General features: G+C 45.1%; 1 protein-coding gene across 1 annotated transcript in view; it reads right to left on the reverse strand.

Annotated features, from left to right (window-relative positions):
- Positions 1-1,283: 1,283 nt before the first annotated feature.
- Positions 1,284-21,660, reverse strand: part of MCF2L2 (MCF.2 cell line derived transforming sequence-like 2) — a 193,402-nt gene continuing 173,025 nt past the window's right edge. Inside the window, exons 24-28 of the mRNA XM_068546304.1 lie at positions 15,448-15,481; positions 13,996-14,093; positions 2,062-2,150; positions 1,580-1,686; positions 1,284-1,504 (exon numbers count right to left, since the gene is read on the reverse strand). Coding sequence (XP_068402405.1) covers positions 1,372-1,504; positions 1,580-1,686; positions 2,062-2,150; positions 13,996-14,093; positions 15,448-15,481 — 461 coding nt within the window. The 3' untranslated portion in view covers positions 1,284-1,371. The remainder of the gene's footprint in view (positions 1,505-1,579; positions 1,687-2,061; positions 2,151-13,995; positions 14,094-15,447; positions 15,482-21,660) is intronic.

Genomic DNA, 21,660 nt, shown 5'->3' on the forward strand with positions numbered 1-21,660 from the left:
TGAAAATAAAATAATTTAAAACCAAATAACTAAAAAATAAAAAACCCAAATAACAAATGAATGTAAAAATAACACAGAATCTAAAATAAGTGAAAATAAATCACTGTGAATATAAGTAACTCTAAAACCAAATAACTAGGGGAAAAACCCCAAAATAATGACAGGTATTTTATCCTGAAAATAAAGTAATTCAAAAACTTCCAATGAGTTTTTACTATTCAAATAAGTAACTGTAAAAATAAATAATTCAAAAATGCCAATAACTAAAAATAGAATAACCATGAAAATAAATAACTCAGATATTAACAATTGTAAAGACAGATAATTAAAAATGAATAGTTCTAAAGCTAATTTGGAAATATATAACTATTAAAACAAAGTAACTATAAATAACTGAAAATAAATAACTCAAAAACTAAGTAACTTTAAAAACAAAATAATTATAAACAGGTAACTTTAAAGCTATAAGATTAAATAACTAGAAAACTAAAAACAAATGAAAATTAACTAATGAAACTAAAAATAAATAACCGAAGATAACTGAAACTAAAAACTAACGAGTCTGAACGTAAATATCTCAGAAGTTAACCTGTAACCAACCCTCGCTAAAAGGAAACAATCCTGGAACAAAGTAACACAAGTATCACATGAACATTCCTGTGGGGATTAAGGGAGGCGAACACAGGGCTGCCATGCGGAGTCTGAGCAGCTCTGATCAGAGGTTCTCAACCTAGCTCCCCACTCCCACCCCAGGAGAAATTTGGCAATGTCTGAAGGCATTTTTGATTGTCGTAATTTGGGTGAGTGGGGGGGGGGTTACAGGCATCTAGTGGGTAGAGGCCAGAGATGCTCCCAAACATCCTACAAGGCACAAGAAGTACCAACAAAGAAGTATCCAGCCCGCAAAGTCAAAAGTGCCAACATTGAGAAACCCTGCGCTCAGCTCTCCAACACTGGATTATGCTAACCTCCAAAAGGCACGTCTACCGAGCAGCTCGAGGTTCTCCGCGGGGTCCGCAACCAAGCCGGCTGCGCTCGTGCAGGCGCGCCTCTAACGGCGCAAGGTTCTCCACGGGCTCTGCGCCAAGTCCCTGCGCAGGAGTGCGTCAGCACCTGCAGGTTCTCCACGGGGTCTGCGCCGTGTCCCTGCGCGAGCGGGGCTGCACCGGGAGGGGTGGGCTCTGCGGGCGGACAGGGACCGCTCCTTAGGCTCCGGCAAGATGGTCCTGTTGCCCCCGGGCAGGGCAGCGGATCCCCAGGCTCCAGGGCCCCTTTGCTGCTTCTGCTTAAGGGCGGGCCGGCCTCCGCATCCACAGCAGTGGCTCCCGGGAATGCAGGCGGCCGGGGCGGCTGGGTTGTCTGGGACGAGTGTCAGTTCTCCGCGGAGGGCGGCCTCAGGCCCCCTTCCCGCGCCCGCACTGCCTCTGCTCGAAAACCGGTCGCCCCACTGGGGGCGAGCAAGCCAGCGGACATCCCAGGGCTCTCCTCAGTTTTGTTTGTGGCCCTGAAATTCCAAGAAGAAAGTCAGAGGAGCAATGGCTAACAAGTTCGCTTACTTTTCTTTCCGCTTCACACTCACGTGTCCTCCTCTTCGCCGCCCTCTTTCTCTCCCTGGATGCTTTCTTCCGTTTCCTGAACAGACTTGGAGGTTTCATAACTGTCGTCCAACTGGCAAAGCCCCGAGAGCTGGAAGGGAAGGGACAGGGGTGTAATGCTGCGGTTGGGTTGGGGGGCGGGTCCGGTCCACACGGCCATCCCCGCTGGCAGGGCGGGGCCACCCCAGCTTTCCTATGGGGTCACTCAGGTCCTCAGCAAGAGACCCTAATTTTGGCCAGAAACCAGGGGAACGCTAAGGAGCCGGGGATGCGGGGCCTGCTGGGCTGGGGGTCTGAGCCGCTTTGCAGATCCAGTGACCTCAGCTTCCCGGATTAGGCCGAGTCCTTAATGGGTGAGAATCATGTAAAGGAGGCAGAGGGAAGGAGGAGAGGAAGAGGGGGCAGGAGAAGCTGATGAACAGGAATGAGGGAAAATATGAAAGAGGTAAGAAGGAAAGAAATTTACACTCGGAGCACTGCTCTCCTTTTCCGTATCTTCTGGACCTTCACAATTGTCAAAGTTTTCCATGGAGATAAACTCCCTGCTGGAGCAACCTTGGGGAAAGAAAAGGAAGAATTTGGCCGGCCGTGGGGGAGAGGGCGTGGGAGGACAGGCCACGCAGCCTATGGCAGGACGGAATGGGCAGCACCGGTCTCCAGGAGCCCATTCTCGCCATCTCTCCCTCCTCTCCTGGGACTGCACTGCTTCACCTGGGCCGGGAGGAGGGGGCCTGTGATCTCCGGGTTCCCTTTTCCAGCTCAAAATTCTGTAACTGTGAGAAGACATGCCCACGTGGTGTTCACAGTCCTACCTCTTTGTCCTCCAAGAAAACGGTCATCGTCTTTTTGTGCTTGACGACCTTCCTGCCTTCCCTCCTTCCCGCCCTCCTTTCTTCCTTATGTCCTTCTCTCCCCTGATTACTGCCCATTTCCCATTTCCTTGGCAGCCTCTGCCAGAAGTCACTGCTCTCCCCGTGGGAAAATCAGAGGGACAGAAAGTACATCCTGCCTCTCTCGCCAATGAATGATTAACTTACCAATTAGCCACACCACTGTGCACCTGTTCTGTGCCAGGGCTGTTAAAGACACTGGGGAGGAACAGCAAATCCCACCAAATACTGAGCCTGCTGTATGTCTGCTGGGATGTCAGGCATTTGTCAAAAGTTAAGCCTCACACAACTGTAAGGACCTTAGTCCCAGTTTACAGACGAGAAACTGAACTGAGAGAAAAATCACCCGGCTAAGTTCCCTTCTCCTGTAAACACTGCAGTTGAAATCTACACATTTCTACTTTTTTTTTTTGTTTTGGTGCCATGCCAACAAGCTTGTGGGATCTTAGTTCCCCGACCAGAGATTGAACCCAGAGATTGAACCCAGGCCCTCGCAGTGAGAGCGCGGAGTCCTAACCACTGGACCGCCGGGGAATTCCCTACACATTCCTACTCTAAAGACAGGATCTCTGTCCCCACAATGCTCCCAAGTCAGCTTAGGGAGACGAGCATCTGCAGAAAGATCTTGATCTGAGGGAGCCCCAGGTTGAGCGTCAGCTGAATTCAATCCATCCCGCAGGAATCTGAGCGCAGGAGAGAGTTTCAGTTCCGGTGAGACTGCAGGGGGAGGGGCCTTGTGGGCAGAGGACGGGCGCAGGAGCGGAGCGGAGCGGAAGGAGCCTGCAGTTGCGGTGGGTGGGGCATAGTATCTCCGGGAGCAGGCCGCCCGCAAGAGGGAGCTCTCGACCTGCCGCCCAGAGGCTCCCGCCAAGCTGCGTTCGGGGCCCGGGGTCCTCCCCGGAGCAGGGCAGGGAGGGCTGTGCGAGCACGACGGGGAGCAGCCGGGCAGCCGCTTCCTGGAGGCCTCCAGAGACCCCGCCGGACGACGCAGGGGCAAAGCCTGGTTTAATTCCTGCTCCTGGGACGTGGTGGGGTGAGCGGAGGGAGCGTGGAGGAGAAAGTGGCTGTGGGAGGCGCCTCCCACCGCCCTCCTCCAGATGTGACTGCAGGGCATCCGCAGTAACCCCCAGAGACGCCTCTTTAAGGCGGTCATCCAGCGTGGGTCCCCTTAGACCAGGAGCAGACAGTAAGGACGGAGCGATGGCGGTCTTGCTGGAAGGCTCTTAGGGAGGAACCAGAGCAGGAGCAGTTGCGCCCTTGACCACCCCCTGCGTGAGTAGAAGAGCTGCGTCTCCAGGGGCCGTGGCCTCAGTGCCCCAGGCAATGCCGGGTGCCAGGGACCCCAGAGCTGCCCGCTGGGAGGAGCCCGGGGTGGTAGTGGGGCTGGGTGGCAACATGGGAACTGAAAGACGTGAGGACGAGTTCCAGCTATTCTTCCAGGTAAGTGAAATGATGACCTGGTGCCGGGGCTGCTTTCCCCTCTCTCCTGTGGACCCTGGAGTATGGGGAGGGTGAGGGGGCTTCAGCCAGGCACAGGGCTGGCACAGAGGAGCCCTCACACACTTGGCCACGCGTTGACTGCATTATTTCAGGGTCATCCAGGCCATCATCCCCTGCCTCCAGGTAAGGATCTGCCTGAGCTGGAAAGAGGACCAATCCTCTGAGCACAGTCAAGACCCAGATGCCACCTCCCTGCTGGGGACCGGCAGTGCACATGGGCTCCTCGGCTCCTGCTACCACAGGTGAGGGTGGGGGCCGCCTGGGGCCCCACAGGCCTCCAGTTTAGTCTAGGGCAGGGTTTTCCATACTCCTTAGAGTGTGACCCAGGGAGGGGCAAATTTTACATCCCAACGCAGTGTACACACAGAAATACATTCACAAAATTAAAACCAGGGTTTGTGGAACCATATTGCTCTTACAATGTGTGATGTCCTCATCTATTCTGTTCTGTCCTTTCTAGTCTATTCGTTTGTTCTGTTCTGTTCTTTTATTCTGTTCTATTCTATCCTGGAGACAGAGGAGAGGGGCTGTGGGAGGCGGTGGGGTCACCCACAGTCTCCTCACAGGACCCTTCGTGGGAGAGTTTCTTCCAAGGCAAACTGCATCTGCCCTGGGTGGGCCCTCATGTGTCTCCCCCATGGGCCCCGGGCTCTTGGCAGCAGAGACAACACCCTATTCACCCAGTATCCCTCATGGCTCCTGGAAGAAACCCAGACTTCTTAGAACCCTCAAGCCTTGGAGAACATCCCTCAGTCAAAGTGCCCCAGTTGTGCAGGGGAGGAAAGTGCAGCTTACGGCAGTCTTTTGCTGTATCTTTGTCATTTCCGTATTTAATCCCTGCCTCCTGGATTCACTGGCCATGGGCTCTGTGGTACTAAAAGTCTTAGGTACTAAGTCTTCGGTTTTATGGAGGTGGCAGCACTGAGGGGACCCCAGATTCAGGGTCTGGCAGGTCACAAGCACCTGAGTGAATGAATGAGAGGCCCATTGCCTGGGGTAGGAGCAGGGGCTTTGGAGTCAGTCAGACCTGAGTGCAGTTTTGACTTTGCCTCTCACTCACTGGCTGTGTGATCTTGGGTAAGCCACTTAACCTCTCTGAGCAACAGTTTCCTTGTTTCTAAAATGGGGATAATAATACCTATTTTGCAGTGTTGATGTAATGACTAGCAAAAATGCTTGTAAAGTAAAATGGAATTTAATAAATAACACTCATTATTATTATTGTTAATAGTAATTATGATAATACTAAAGAGAAGGTCTCAGAACTGCTCTGGGCACTCCAAGTGTGCTATTATTACTCACATTTTGGGGATATTTGTCTGCCATTTTCTTCATCCTTATAAACATCTGGGGGAGGAAACATTATAAAGTTAAAAAATGACTTTAACGGGAAGCAGAGTGCACACACGCACATGCACACACACACACACAGCAGAAAAGCCAAACTGTACAGACCCTTGACAAATAGTTAATTTGATTACAGCAAAATTTCAAGTTATAGTTGCATTCTTGGAAAATGAGCAGAATGACCCTGGTACCAGCCCAGGTCCAGCAGTGTGTTCGGAAGGTATACCCTGAGTCTCTGGGGCACTCCCAGTCCATGTAGAGAATAAGCGTAAAGAGTGTTGGTGGAGAAGGACAGGAAGAATAGGAAAGGTGGGCCATGAAAATTCATGCTGATAAGGACAGGGTGCATTCTCTTTTCCCTCAGTGGATGATCTTCATAGCACACACCACATAAATCCTAAAATATTTAGGGAATTTAGTTTTAGCACCTAGTGTTTAAAATCCTGATTTTTTTTGCTTAAAAAATTAAATTTAGGGGCTTCCCTGGTGGCGCAGTGGTTAAGAATCCGCCTGCCAATGCAGGGGACATGGGTTCTAGCCCTGGTCCGGGAAGATCCCACATGCCATGGAACAACTAAGCCTGTGCGCCACAACTATTGAGCCTGCGCTCTAGAGCCCACGAGCCACAACTACTGAAGCCCACGCACGTAGAGCCTATGCTCCGCAACAAGAGAAGCCTCCGCAACGAGAAGCCACCGCAACTAGAGAAAGCCTGCGTGCAGCAACGAAGACCCAATGCAGCCAAAAATTAATTAATTAATTAAAAAATGAAATTTATTAACAAGTGAGCCCATTAGCGAGTTTAAACTATCCTCTTCAGAATACATGTTTCTGGTAAACTATAGACTTTGAAGATAAAATTGTGGATTTTCCCTTGCTGTCCAATAGGTGGAACAAAGGGACAACTGTAGATCCTGCTAGTTCAGAGACAGCTCTTAGCCCATAGATTTCAAAGGGGCAAACTATTTCTATTTTCTTTCAAACTAGAGTTTCCTTTGTTCCTCTTTTCCTTTAAAAGAACTATCTCTATTATATGAACTAAAGTATCATTTTCACCTGGGGTTGGGGGAATGGAGAAGTAATGTGTTAAGCCCCTGGGGCTTTCCTTCCCTTCCCTGGAGGAACAGACATGGGTAACTAGTTGCTATTTAATATGCTAACAGCAATCTAGGCACCAGCCTAAGAACTTCATCGAATTCTCACAGCAAGACTATACAGTATTGCTTCCATTTTGTAAAATAATTGATGAAAAGAATTTAAGCACAAAGAAGTTAAGTAATTCATCCAGAGAGATGGAGCTGAAGTCTGTAAGCCCTCAGCGCTTGGGCCCTTAACTGTGTGCTATGCTGCTGAGCTCTTTCTCTGCCTTCTAGGAGTCAGCCGGTGGGCTCATGTTCTGCCTAATTCATCCCAGTAGCTCTCCAGAGCTCACAACAGGTGAGATCTCCAGGATGCTTCCACAGGTACTAGGCTGGATTAGGATCTTTTGCTTGGTGCCCCAGAGTGTAAACTTGGATGTCTAGGCTGGCCTATATTTGAAGTGTCCATTTCCTTTGCATACTTGTCTCTGGCCAAGAGGAAAGGAATCACTCCTAAACATTCAATTACTTGCTTTCAGATTCCACATATTCTCACACCACTTTTTTTTTAGTGAATTTTTTGTTGTCAAAGTCCCTGCCAGCTTCTAGAGCAGTCCGAGCTTGCCATCTTAGACTTTCAGGACTGCTAGGAGCTGGGGTCAAAGAAACTTCACAGTTGGGAAACTATCACCTAGCTCAGCAACCAATTGCCCTCTGATGTGTCTAGTTGGGTTTAGCCAAAGCCTTGCCCATTTCATCAGAGATTTAATGAGAATTTTTCCATAAGACTAAAATATAAAGCCCCCCAGGCAAAGGAAACAGTTGTCACGCTTGAGGAAGTCATTGATCCTGATCATCCTGAGGCGGTCAGGCTGCTACCTAATAGAGGCAGAGAAGAACGCATCTGGTGATCCACTGGGACATCTCCCAGTACTCCTCTGCCCCGCTGTAACTGTAAATGGGCAAGCAAAAGAACAATAGCTAGACAAGAGTCTGGGACACCCACTATGCATGCCACCAGCAGAAGTGCCAGATGAGGGGGAAGGGGATATAGAATGAGTGGGAGGGAGATGATGACTTAAAGGTACAACCTAAGTGCAACTGCAGCAGCAGGTGGCAGACATAGATTTAAGTTAAGTAGGACACTTACTATGTCCACTGGTGGAAATGTCCCCCTTGGGAACCAAGACCTCCAGACCCACTGAGGCTGAAGTTGCAGGAATGGGAGGACAGATTCCCCATGTGGGTCACTAGTAGTGTGATAATGAATAAGGTCACAACTCATTCAACCTTTTGGCTCCCAGATTCATATTTTCTGCTTACTGGGGTCCTGGTGCCATAAAGTGGCCATTGGTTTAAGGTATATACTGCATCCTAAGGTTAGCACCCCAACCCCTCAGTCTCAGGTCCAAACTGCTGCTCACCCTTGCCTTCAAGAGGCTATTCCATGGCTCTATCAGGTCGGCAGCTTCTGAATATGTGGTAGGACCAGTGGGTTGGTCCTGTAGTCACATGCCCATGGCTGTTCCTCTTTTGCCACAGAGTGAGTCCCCCAATCAAAACAATGTTCTATCCTTGGACAGTGTTGCAGACTGAGGCACTGAAGGCAGGAAAGGCCCATGTGTCAATCCCGTTCAGGGTGAATCACTGTACTTTCCAGCTTGGAGGATCTGATGAAATCAACTGTTCTCAAGGAACAGTATCCAGCTGAGGGCTCGGCATGGATCTCTGTGCTGGCAGGTTGGACAGTTAACAGTGGCAGTAGCTAGATTGGTCTTGACGACAGGGAGCCCATGCTGCTAGGCCCATGCACAGCCTCCCATTCTGCTGCCAAAGCTTCTCCATTTATGAGCCCATTGTGCACGTACTGGCTTGCCAAGGAAGAAGCTGGCTGACACCTCCTGGCCAAGTCATCTAGTCAGCTTGGTTCTTTGGTAACTTCTCTGCAATGGATGTTCTATGGGGGGGCATTACAGTGTGGCACAAAGATCCTTACATTTTGAGCTCATGTCCATAGGTCTATGTGCCTCTTCCCCAGTCAGATTATGTTGTAATTTGATGCTGGTTATTGTTCTAGAAGGGGATTGGGAAGGGGGTGGGGATGTATCCTGAGGAGGGCAAGCATTGTCTTGTACAGTAAGTCCCCTACATACGAACGAGTTTCGTTCTGAGAGTGTGTTCTTAAGTCCAATTTGTTCGTAAGTCCAACAAAGTTAGCCTAGGTACCCAACTAACACAATTGGCTATACAGTACTGTACTGTAATAGGTTTATAATACTTTTCACACAAATAATACATAAAAAACAAACACAAAAAATAAAGAAAACAATTTTAATCTTACAGTACAGTACCTTGAAAAGTACAGTAGTACAGTACCACAGCTGGCATACAGGGGCTGGCATCGAGTGAACAGGCAAGAAGAGTTACTGAGTGGAGCGGGGAGAGGAGGTGGGAGATGGTAGAGCTGAAGGATCATCAGCAATAGGAGACGGAGGGCAAGCTGCAATTTCACTCACGCCTGACGTTGATGGCACAGGTTCTGGTTCCTTGCTGGATTCAATTCCATCTACCCTCTTGAAAAAATGGTCCAGTGATATCTGGGTAGTAGCTCTTATTTTTCTCATCATAGGTGACACGGTAGCACTGGATTGCATTCTGAATGGCTGCTGCAACCTTTGTGTACCATTCTACATTCGGGCCCTGTGCCTCAAAAACTAACAGTGCCTCCTCAGACAAAGAAAATCTTGCCATTTCCTGCATCGTGAATCTCTTCGGTTCTTCGGTTACTTCTTCCTCTTGTCGCTCCACTCTCTCAATTATTTTCACTTTTGTTTCCATTGTTACCGCTTGGCACTTCTTAGCAGTACCAACTACATCACTGCTGCTTTTACACTTGCTTCCAGACATCCTGGGCTTGAAATAAAGATACTGTACTACTGTACTGTATACAGTACTGTACAGTAAAGTACACAAAAGCACAACCACTTGTAGAGGATGTACGCACGTGACAATGTACGCCAGACACATGAACTAACTTACGTGACTGGACACGCAAACGCACTTTCGCATCTTTGAAAGTTTGCAACTTGACTGTTCGTATGTAGGGGACTTACTGTATGTCTCATCTGAGACTTCTGCATAATCTTGCGGGGAGGAGAAGGGCCAATCTTTCAACAAGGGGGAGTGGGCCACTTCTGCCAGCCCAGGGGAACAAGGGCATGTACCCAGATATCCTCCCGTTTTAGGGTCCTATATCTTCCCTATCAGGGCCTGACTTGCCTGCTTCATCTATTGGCACTAGGGGCCCAAAATAATAAGGCAGCAGACTTGCCTAGGCTGAGAATTCATCCTTTTCTCAAGTACTGCCCTCTGCTGTAGGCGATGAGGGGCTGAACACTGGAAAGGAGGCCCTCTGATTCTCACACTGTGCTTTAAATTGGCGATTAATCTGAGGCTGTCACTTTCTTCACTCTCTTCAGTGCATCAGTGGTGCTTAGCAATAACCACCCAGTTCCATGTTCCTGATAGTTAATATTTTCCCTAAACCTCTCAAATGCTAGAGACATTGCACGAGCTGGTGCATCCCTGTCTGCCTGTATCTGATCCCAGGTCACCACCAGGGAAGGTCTTCGCAATTGAACTGCTACATAGACCAGGGACCAGCACTTCCAACATTCCACCTACCACTAGCAATGGGGTCCTCATTGCCATTTGGCCAGCAAGTGACCCAACACCAGAATCCCATCCTTTCTAGGACCTCTCCGGGTACTAACGGTCTTAGGTCAGGTTTCCCAGAAGCAGACTGTACAAGCGAGTTAAGGAGAAAGGGCTTTCAGCTGAAATGTGTAAGGCAATGAGGGCAGAAGACAGAGCAAGGAAGAAGCCAGATGCAGACGAGGGTTCAGCCAAGGTCCAGCATCTGCCTGATCCCCTGAGAAATGCTGGAATATGGATGGCACCACAAGTGTCCCATCTTGAGGCAGAAGGGCTGGCTTTTGTACCAGCCAGCCAAGCTGCCCTTGAGGGAGGCCATAAGCTCTTAGGCATTTCTTGGCTGGATGACTCTGGTCAGCTGAAGATCGAAACTGACTGATAAAAAGGATGTGGATGAGGTCTCAACAGCCTCTACTATACTACCATGTGTGGGGTTTTTATTTATTTATTTTATTTTTAAATTTAATTTTATTTTTTAAACATCTTTACTGGAGTATAATTGCTTTACAATGTTGTGTTAATTTCTGCTGTATAACAAAGTGAATCAGCTATACATATACATATATCCCCATACCCCCTCCCTCTTGCATCTCCCTCCCACCCTCCCTATCCCACCCCTCTAGGTGGTCACAAAGCACCGAGCTGATCTCCCTGTGCTGTGCAGCTGCTTCCCACTAGCTATCTATTCTACATTTGGTAGTGTATATATGTCCATGCCACTCTCTCACTTCATCCAGCTTCCCCTTCCCCCTCCCCGTGTCCTCAAGTCCATTCTCTATGTCTGTGTCTTTATTCCTGTCCTGCCCCTAGGTTCATCAGAACCATTTTTTTTTTTTTAGATTCCATATATATGTGTTAGCATACGGTATTTGTTTTTCTCTTTCTGACTTACTTCACTGTGTATGACAGACTCTAGGTCCAACCACCTCACTACAAATAACTCAATTTCGTTTCTTTTTATGGCTGAGTAATATTCCATTGTATATATGTGCCACATCTTCTTTATCCATTCATCTGTCGATGGACACTTAGGGTGCTTCCATGTCCTGGCTATTGTAAATAGTGCTGCAATGAACATTGTGGTACATGACTCTTTTTGAATTATGGTTTTCTCAGGGTATATGCCCAGTAGTGAGATTGCTGGGTCATATGGTAGTTCTATTTTTAGTTTTTTTTTTTTCTTTCTATTTTTAGTTTTTTAAGGGACCTCCATACTGTTCTCCACAGTGGCTGTATCAGTTTACATTCCCACCAACAGTGCAAGAGGGTTCCCTTTTCCCCACACCCTCTCCAGCATTTACTGTTTGTAGATTTTTTGACGATGTCCATTCTGACCGGTGTGAGGTGATACCTCACTGTAGTTTTGATTTGCATTTCTCTAATGATTAATGATATTGTACGGGTTTTGATAGATACATAATGTCATGCATCCACCATTATATCATACAGAATAGTTTCACTACCCTAAAAATCTCCTGTGCTCCACCTACTCATTTCCCATCCCCTACCCTTAACCCCTGATAACTACTGATCTTTTTATTATCTCTATAGTTTTCTCTTTTCCAGAATGTCATATTTGAAATCATACAGCATGTAACCTTTTCAGATTGGTTTATTTCATTTAGCAATATGCATTTAAGTTTCCTCCATGACTTTTTATGGCTTGATAGCTCATTTTCTTTTATTGCTGAATAATATCCCATTGTATGGATGTACTACAGTTTGCAAGTCATTTAGGTAAATACCAAGGAGTATGATCGCTGGACCATCTGGTAAGATTATCTTTAGCTTTGTGAGAATCTGCCAAACTGTCTGTACTATTTTGCATTCTTGTCAGCAGTGAGAGTTCCTGTTGCTCCATGTCCTCACCAGCATTTGGTATTTTCAGTGTCCTATACTACATTTACAATGTAACTCTCAGTTTTTTTGAGGTATCAGCCAATCTTTTGAAGAGCTGACTGTTTTTTGTGAACTTAACTAGTGAAAAAGTCACCAAAGCTCACATCGACCTAACAGTTACTCCCATGTTGTCTTTCTGTCCCCTGAAAGCCGCCTGCTTTCCTAGCATTGAAGGTGTGTGCATGCATGTGTGCACACGAACAGATACACACAGACACACATAAACATATATGGACACAGTCTACAACCAAGCCTAGACTAGGATACCCGTAACTAAATGTCAGCTATTCCTCTGTTCACCTCATGCCTTTGAGTCTGATGACCTTGAATTAGCTGGACAGAGATAGAAGGAAGAAAAGAAAGCACCTGGACAATCCACATCTTTATGTTTTGGGTAAAGGAGGAGTTATAACTTTATTAACTGGCTCATATCTGCAAATTTGTAGATTGTACCAATGTTGGCCCTTCTGTCCTCAAGCAAAGGGTCTTTTAAAGGTCTCTTCAAAGGATTCTTAGAACATGAAAAAGGAGTTAAACACCTCAAGAACAAAACATATTTTATGATACAAGGTGGATAAGCCCAATATTCTAATAGTCCTTGATAATCTGAAGAGTCACCATTGAGTGGGAAGCTAAGATATGACTTGATCAGCGACAGTATCGGGGGATAAAGCCAATTATTTAAGAGATGAAAATATTGTTTATCTTTTCTTAAAAGCATTTTTCACAAGCCAATTACGTCTCCATAGGAAAACAAAACAAATATTTCATATCTCACAGAGATTCTGCTACATAAAGGAACAGGTCTTATCATGTGAAGAAAATTTAGGGACTGTATTTCATGAACTCTCACCAGCCACAATTTTTCTCAAGCCTTACTTTTCCTAGTCTGTACTAAGAAGAAAATAGGTAATTTTTCATTTTTCAAATATACAATTTTATAACACACATACACACCCTAATTGAGAATAACAGCCTTATTAAATGGCATTGCCATTAGTATTTGTTAACCAGTACTGAAAATTCAATTTCTTAATTATGTGGTCGTCTTCCTGTTAATTTGCCATATCCTGCTCATTAGCATCCAAGGCTCTAGAAGTCTGAAGAGGAAACATACACTAGTTAGCCTTGTGCTGGAGTAGGGGGTGGTCTGTGTATGTTTCCTTAATGACAAGGAATTTGTAGTTTATAGGTGATCAATAAATGTATTTTGAACTAAAATTCCTTTCAGAGCCCTTTTCCAAATAAAGTGTATACCTGAAGACATACTACATGTCCCACCAAACTAATCACATGATAATCTAAAACCAAAGTCTCAAATACTAAATTCCCAATACTTTGATTATGGGCAGTGGTAAAAGCATAATCTTTTGGAAAAGATTATCTTTAACTAGTCAAGGAAAGAAAAGATGACAACCAAAACAGCACATTCAAGCCCCATAAACACATAATCTATTGTCATTAAAATACAAAATATAAAAATGCCTCCACATTTGTTTTTCTTTTTGATCCCATGCCCAATTCTGCCTACCAGAAAACTGACACACAAAGAAGTTAGAGCTGAAATCTTGTGAGGAAACCCCTGATCAAGTGCTCCTAACCTTTCCAAGGAAAGCTTTGGGAGGAGATGAAGTCCATAAACCCTGGATAGAGCAAGAAATACAGTGCCACCATCCAGTGTCTTCATTCCAAAGCAGGGACATTCTGGCAATGCTCTTAGCCTACAACCATTTCCTTAAGAGGACAGCTCTTCCAAAGAGGAAGTTACTTCTCAATGTGACACATTTGCCTTTCATTTTAATTCTGGCCTAACTGGATCTATGCAAATGAATAGCAGGAAGCTGATTTTATACCTTTCTTCTTACTCACATAATTAAGGAAGGGCTGAGAATCCAGCAATGTCTTCCTCAGCTTCTAAGCAGCTGGTATCACCCCATTGCTTTCATGCCCCACTCTCCCATCAGATCCTACCTTTAATCTGGCATGTGCTAGGGACTGAGACTTCCTTGCTACTGGTAGCTCTTTCCATATTTTCAATCCAGGGTGCAAATTCCACTTCATTGCCTTTGCTTTAGAGAAATATACATGACCTCACTACACTAGTTCTGTACTAGTTGAAGTGGTGCTGGCTCACACCAGATTATCCCCAGCTAAAGCCTTATGGACCTGCTTCCTCCTCCTCCTCTACCTGTGGTATAGAATTGCCCCAGCTCTCTGGTGACCTTCAGCAAAGGAATGTTCAAGGGATACCACCTGCTGGATTATATAGTTAACACCTAACTGGCTGCAAATCTGAAGTGAGGAGATGGAATCCCCTTTCATTGTCTCAAAAGCTGTTTCAAGTGCTCAACAAATAAGCACTTGCTAGGCACTGGAGGTCTGAGATGAATAAGATGTGCCCTGAGCTAACCCTCATCACCTCCTAGCTCTGCTTGCAGAGTGGTCTGCTAGCCTGATGTGATTATTCAACCAGTTTTTTAATTTGTTTATTCACTAAATATTTACTGAGCACTTACATGAGTGCCAGGCCCTTGTATAATATGAGGCCCATGGGAAGCTAAAACTAATAAGACAACCTCTATGCCCTAGAGGAAATTCATGGTCTAATGGGGAGGAAAACTTAAACACATCATAAAATTATAATACAGCACATTAAATGCTGTGATAGGGTACTCCTTAAGGGAGTGGGTACAGAGAGGAGGGAGACTCAGCTGTCCACCAGAGCCCTCACCCCTTGCCATCACTATCATCTCTTTGTTTTAGGGCCTGGGGTGCCTCTATTAGAAACAGGCCAAATGAGCCTAAAAAAATAAGCAGGCTGTACCTGAACTGGATCACAGGCTACAGGTTTCTTCAACAAGCATTTATGGGGTACATCCTGAGTGCCTTGGAGGGGGAGAGGAATCAGAGATGGAGAGTTTCTAAGGAATAGATGGGGTAAGGAGCACCAGTGAGAACTGAACCCTGAAAGAATACCCTGCGTGTATCTTCCTCCAGACAGGGAGGAATGAAGAGAGGAACAATGAGGGTCAGGAGAGTTCTGGGTGGAATGAGGGAAGCTGAACCAGTTAACATGCAAAGTGGGAGGCAGGGCAGTCAAGTGAAAATAGGAGTAGAGTTGGAGGTCCTCAGAGGAAAGTTCCAGAAAACAGCCAGAAGCAAAGGCATTTACGGGAGGTTTCAGAACGGCAGGTATGACTCAACTGCAACTCAGCAAGCAAGCATTAGGAAAGATACCCTAGGCTGGCAGTGGGGTCAGGGAGCTAATATACTTTAATTAGAAAAATTAAATTAAAATTTAATTGGAAATCCCTTGTAATAAGCTAAGTGTTGAAGAAAATCAATGAAAGCAATGATGTAGAATCAATAGGAACTATCTGCAACATTTAACACTTGTTTAAAAAAAAAAAAATCAGTACACACCTAGTGCTCGCTTCAAACTGTATATTCCCCCGGCCTGAAATGAAAAAAACAAAAAAACAAAAAAACGCAGCACTCTCAAATGTAAGCCAATTTGAATAGATTTTACATGTTGATTTTATACACATGTACACACAGAATACTATAAAAATTGATGAAAGTGTGTAGATCTTGGTCTTATTTTCTTAGTAATTTGGAAAACCTTTCTGCAGTCCTGGCTCGCTTGGCCTTGGCAACCCCTCCCACTTCTCTGCCCATCCTGCTGTGTCCCCTGTGTGCCTTGATTCTCAGTCCATCCACGTTTCCACAGTTAGCTCCATTAGCACTGAATTAAGAAATAAACAATGGGCCCATTAAGTGCTCACTTTTTCCACCCGAGCCCAAATTACATGGCTTGGTAAGGCAAACATCATGCGTTTCTGGGACAGGATGAGAATCACATTCTTTGTTCGGGTGTTGTCCCAGCTGTGAGAACAGCACCAGGTCTTAACCTCCAGTGTCCCTCACCGCCTGCACCTGCATTAAACCCAAACTGATACTCGAGGCTTACCTCCTTCTCTCTCAACCTCATTTCCTTCCACTCTATCCATGAACCTCTCAAGCCAGGCTCCAAGTCATCACTGAACATGCTCCCTTGACGGCAGCTCGGTGATTTCAAAGGTTCGTGGGTCCACCTTTATTACGCATGTGACGGCACGAGCTGCCCAGTTGCTAGGATGGGCCTGCGGCCTTGTACGATGCCTTGTGCCACAAAGGGGCTTTGCCTTGTACCACGCGCCGTGCTGCCCCTGTGAAGCCGCCTGCCGCCAGAGCCCCTGCTCGGTGAGCCTCATCTCCCAGTGTCCCTAGGCCTCCCTGTCACACGGGGTCAGGCCACACGGGAGGAGGCTGTCCCAAACCACAGGGCCTGCCGCCCTCCTTGACTGGCACCGCCATGTCCCACGCGTCGGGTTACGCTCTTCTCTTCCCAGCCCAGAGCCTCTCTGACTCTGTAACTGCCTCTGGGCACAGGCCCCTTCTGCCTGGCTGTCTCCAGAGGCCCTGTCTCCACACCCTCAGTGGCTCCCAGGGCCCGTCCTGTCGCCTTAGAGGCCCTCGTCGCTGGGGGCCCAGAGGCCTTGCCCAGAGGGCCCAGAGTTATCGTGCCCAGCAGTCCCGGTGGCTGAAGGTGGGGTCGGGCGGTGTAGGAATGAACTGGGGTGATAATGCGTGGGTGTCAGAGCCGTGTGAGTGCTGGGCAGGGGTGAGGTCCTGATGCTCCTGATCTGGCAACCCCTGAAGCCTCCCTCCCCTGTCGCCTGATGCCCCTGAGTCTGCGTTCTGCCCTGGAGTCTCATCTCTCGGGGACCAGCCCAAGGCCCCACTCCCGCTCACTCACCCACAGGGCGCGGAGGCCCCTCTGAATTCCTAGAGCCCTTGCTGTGGGCATCACTCGCAGTGACATTTCATTAGACCCTGCTTGGTGAGCCAGGCTCAGGAGACCTGGTTCTGCTGCAGGAAAGCTGTGTGAAATTGACCCTCAGTTTGCCTGCCTGTGAAAGGAAGGGGCTGGGACCACACCTCTGGGCCGATCTTACAGTTCAGTTTTTTTTTTTTAATCTAAATTACTTGCTAGCGTCTGGTTCTGCTTCTTATCTATATTTTACATTCCTGTCACAACCTAGAGCACACAGTGCTAGGACTTGAGGAAGACTTAAGAAATGTGTTTCTGAATTATTAACTGAATAAATGCCATGACCTTACAACAAACGTGTTTTTCTGTGGGGCAGGGAAGGGCAGGGTGATCTAGTTAAAAATCTAGATTGTAGATTAAGCTCAATATTGTTAAGATGTCACTTCACCAAATTGATCTATAGATTTTACACAATCCCAATCAAGATCCCAGCAAGCTTTCTTATAGAAATCAACAAGCTGATTCTAAACTACATACAGAAATGTAAAGGATATAGAATAGCCAAAACAACTTTAAAAAGGAAAAACAATGTCAAAGGACTCAAATGATCTGATTTTAAGACATTATAAAGCTACAGTAATCAAGATAGTAAGGTACTGATGTCAAGGCAGACAAATAGATCAATTAAACAGAATACAGCATCCAGCAAGAGATGCACTTATATAAAGAGTCAATTGGTGGAAGAAGAATCTTTTTAACAATGGTAGTAGAACAACAATTAATGTGCACAAAATTGAACTTTGATTGACACTTTATACCATACACCATAAAAACCCCTCAGAATAGATCAGAGACCTAAGTGTAAAACTTAAACTATAAACCATCCAGGAGAAAACATAGGAGAAAATCTTTGTGACCTTTAGACAAATATTTCTCAGGCACAACACCAACAGCACGATCCATAATTTTTTAAAAATTGTATTTCATAAAACTTAAAATCTTCTGCCCTTAAAAAGGTACTCTTAAGAGAATGAAAAGCTAAGCTACATACTGAAAGACAATATTTGCAAAGTATATATCCAATAAAGGACTTGTATTTAGAATATATTAAAAAAAACTCTCAAAACTAAATAATAAGAAAACAAGAAGATACATGTATGGTACGGAAGCACACAAAAAGACGCTCAACCATTAATCAAAGCAAATTAAAACCTCAGTAACATGCCACTACACACCTATTAGAAGGCTTAAAATTTTAAGAGACTGACAATACCAAGTGTTGGTGAGGATGTGGAGCAAATGGAACTTTCATACACTGCTGTGGGAGTATAAGATGGTATAACCACACTGGAAAATAGCTTAGCCATTTCTTAAAAAATTAAACATGCACCTGCCATCTGGCCTAACCATTACACTCTTAGGTATTTACCCAAGAGAAATGAAAACCTAAGTCCATGAGAAGATTTGTACTCAAATGTTCATAGCAGCATTATCCAGAATAGCCCCTCAGAAGTGGAAAGAAACCAAATGTTCATTAACAGGTAAATGGATACGTAAACTGGGGTATATCCAAACAATGGAATGCTACACAGCAATTAAAAGGAATGTACTATTGCTACACAAAGCAACATGAATGCATCTCAAAATAATTATGCTGTGACTTCCCTGGTGGCGCAGTGGTTAAGAATCCACCTGCCGATGCAGAGGGGACACGGGTTCGAGCCCTGGTCTGGGAATATTCCACATGCCGCGGAGCAACTAAGCCCATGTGCCACAACTACTGAGCCTGCGCTCTAGAGTCCGCGTGCCACAACTACTGAAGCCCGCACGCCTAGAACCCGTGCTCCGCAATAAGAGCAGCTACCGCAATGAGAAGGCCGCGCACCACAACGAAGGGTGTTCACCGCAACTAGAGAAAGCCTGCGTGCAGCAACAAAGACCCAACGCAGCCAAACATAAATTTAAAAAAAAAAAAAAAAGCTAGGCCAAAAAAAGTACATGCTATATATTTTCTTTATGGAATTTTAGAAAAATCAAAGTAATCTATAGCGATAGAAATGAGATCAGTGATCACCTGGAGAGCTGTGGCGGGGTAAGAGAGGGGCAAGAGAAAGGTAATAAAAAGAGACATGAGGAAAATTTTGGGGGTGAAAGAAGTGTTCATTATCTTGATTGTGTGATGCTTTCACAGGTATGTACATATGTCAAAATTTATCAAATTGTATACTTTAAATATGTGCAATTTATTATGTCAATTATACCTCAATAAAGCTGTATTTTTTTCAATAAAACTGTTTTAAAAATTGTAGTTTAAGGCCTCTGCTCAGAAACTTTAATAAGCTACAATGCATATTCCCAGGCATAAGCCCTAGCTATCCTAATTCTACAGTTCTAGGCTAGGACCCAGAATCTGAATTTGACCCAAGCTCTTCAAGTAATTCCAGTGCAGGCTGTCCCTAAACCACACTTTGTGAAACACTGGTCTAGGGAGTAAGGATTTCTAGAACAATATTGTTATTAGAATGTTTGTTTCTGGGGAAAATAAGTAACTTTTTCTACTAGGGTTGTTATATGTTTCTGTATTATGCCCCCAGAGCACACATATTCCATTACTGTAACAAATATTTAGCATACTATTAAAAGTTCAAAAGCAAAATTAAGTCATAGTTTTTTTCCAATCTTACCTTCATATAAATTAAAATTAACTACATGATCTTGTTACCATTTCCTGGCAGAGGCCTACAGAGCAAATCGAGAAATTAGGCCACTTGGTTGTAACTGAAAACCAATGTGGTGGTTTTTCCAATCACACTTCTTATCTTTTTCTTCATCTTACGACTCATACCCACCCTCACATCCTCCTGACTAGTTCATGATCAGAGAATACACAGAAAGAGCGTGAAATGGTTTCATTCCTGCTAAGTCTCTGAAGACAAACTTATCTTTTCACATTTACATAATTTTTCTTAGTAAACAACAAAAATCGTTGCCAGTATAACTGATAGGAGATAGGTTTTCCACATGAGACTAGCATCTCTTAACCCTAGCAACATTACCTGAAGGAAATATTAGAACTCAATTGATGAAGCTTGTTGTGGATTTTCCTATCTAATATCACTTGAGAAGACAAATGTGAAAGGGTAAAGCCTATGCAAAGATGATTTTTAATGATTAAAGGGAATACAGTGAGTGACATCTGTGAAAATGGTGCAGGGAAAAAAAAACCCTCCAAAAATTCTCTCCTCAATGAAAGCATGGAAAAAACTGACAAAAATAGTCAGACACAATATTTTCAGAATGCTGGAAATTAAACAAAGGCAATTAGGAGAGCATTAATTCAAGAAGAATGGATGAATCTCAGTATGACCAGTGAGCTCTGTGGTGTCTTAGTTGCCCTAGTCCCATCTCACCCCTTCTTCTTGGTGGTGGCCTTGGAAGCCAACAGCCTGCAATCATGGTGAAAATTAGCAAGCTAGCACCTGTAGGAAGGGACAGAACAGGGTTGGAGCTCCTTCAAAGTCTCATTCCCAGTAGATTGTCATTATTTTAGTTGTCTGGGGATTCCCTGGAATATCCTACTTGCAAGGCTGTCTTTATTAACCCAACTAAGAGCTTGCTCAGTGTGAAAAGCCTTTTCCCCAGGGGCATTTATAGAAAATGTCCAGGGTGATTGTTTAACTTCTTGGCTGCTTGAGGCACTGGATATCAGCTGGGGCAAAAATAGGCTAATCAATAAGTTTAAAAGGAAAAACTTAAGAATAAGACATCCATAGTGGTTTTGAAAACCTCCAAATATTCCTGAGAATCTAGAAGTCCATTGTGCACATGCCCAGGGTTGTGTGCATGCTCAGGAAAAATCTTAGCAGGGCTTATGCTCTCACCTTGGCTGATCTTGAGGCTCTGCACAAACAGGAAGTGAAGGCTAACGTGGAATTGTCACCTGTCTGGCTGAATATTGAAGGTGTGCTTCAAAATCCATGTAGAGGGACTTCCCTGGTGGCGCAGTGGTTAAGAATCCATCTGCCAATGCAGGGGACACGGGTTCGAGCCCTGGTCCGGGAAGGTCCCACATGCTGCAGAGCAACTAAGCCCGTGTGCCACAACTACTGAACCTGAGCTCTAGAGCCCACGAGCCACAACTACTGAGCCCATGTGCCATAACTACTGAAGCCCACACCCTGAGAGCCCATGCTCCACAACAAGAGAAGCCACCACAATGAGAAGCGTGCACACCGCAACGAAGAGTAGCCCCCGCTCGCCCCAACTAGAGAAAGCCTGTGTGCAACAATGGAGACCCAATGCAGCCAAAAAATAAAATATAAATAAATAAATAAATTTATTTTTAAAAAATCCACAGATCCCCTTGGCAAAGACTGGAATGCTTGTTGGTTTCAGGGGTTTAAGGAAATCTCTGCCCAGTCATGAACCAAGCAGAGAATTCAGTGGCCACACATGACAATGAATACAGATTTTATAGAATTGTTTCAGAAAAGTCAGTAAATAAACAAAAACAACAACAACAAATAGCAACAATAGCAAACACTGGAGATGGAGGAGAATCTGATTTCCAGAGTTGCCATATCATGTTATTTTAAATGTCCAGTTTTCAAGGAAAAATTATGACATGTGCAGAGAAACAAGAAAGTATAGCCCATACACAGAAAAAAAAGCAGTCAATAGAAACTGTCCCTGAGGAAGCCAAGATACTGCGCTTCACAGACCAAGGCTTTAAACCAGCTTTAAAAAAAATGTTTAGAATGAAAGGAAACCATACATAAAGAACTAAAGAAAAATATGAAAACAAAATCTCATCAAATAGAGAA

This window comes from Eschrichtius robustus, chromosome 6 (assembly GCF_028021215.1).
Source record: "Eschrichtius robustus isolate mEscRob2 chromosome 6, mEscRob2.pri, whole genome shotgun sequence".
Classification (NCBI taxonomy): domain Eukaryota; kingdom Metazoa; phylum Chordata; class Mammalia; order Artiodactyla; family Eschrichtiidae; genus Eschrichtius; species Eschrichtius robustus.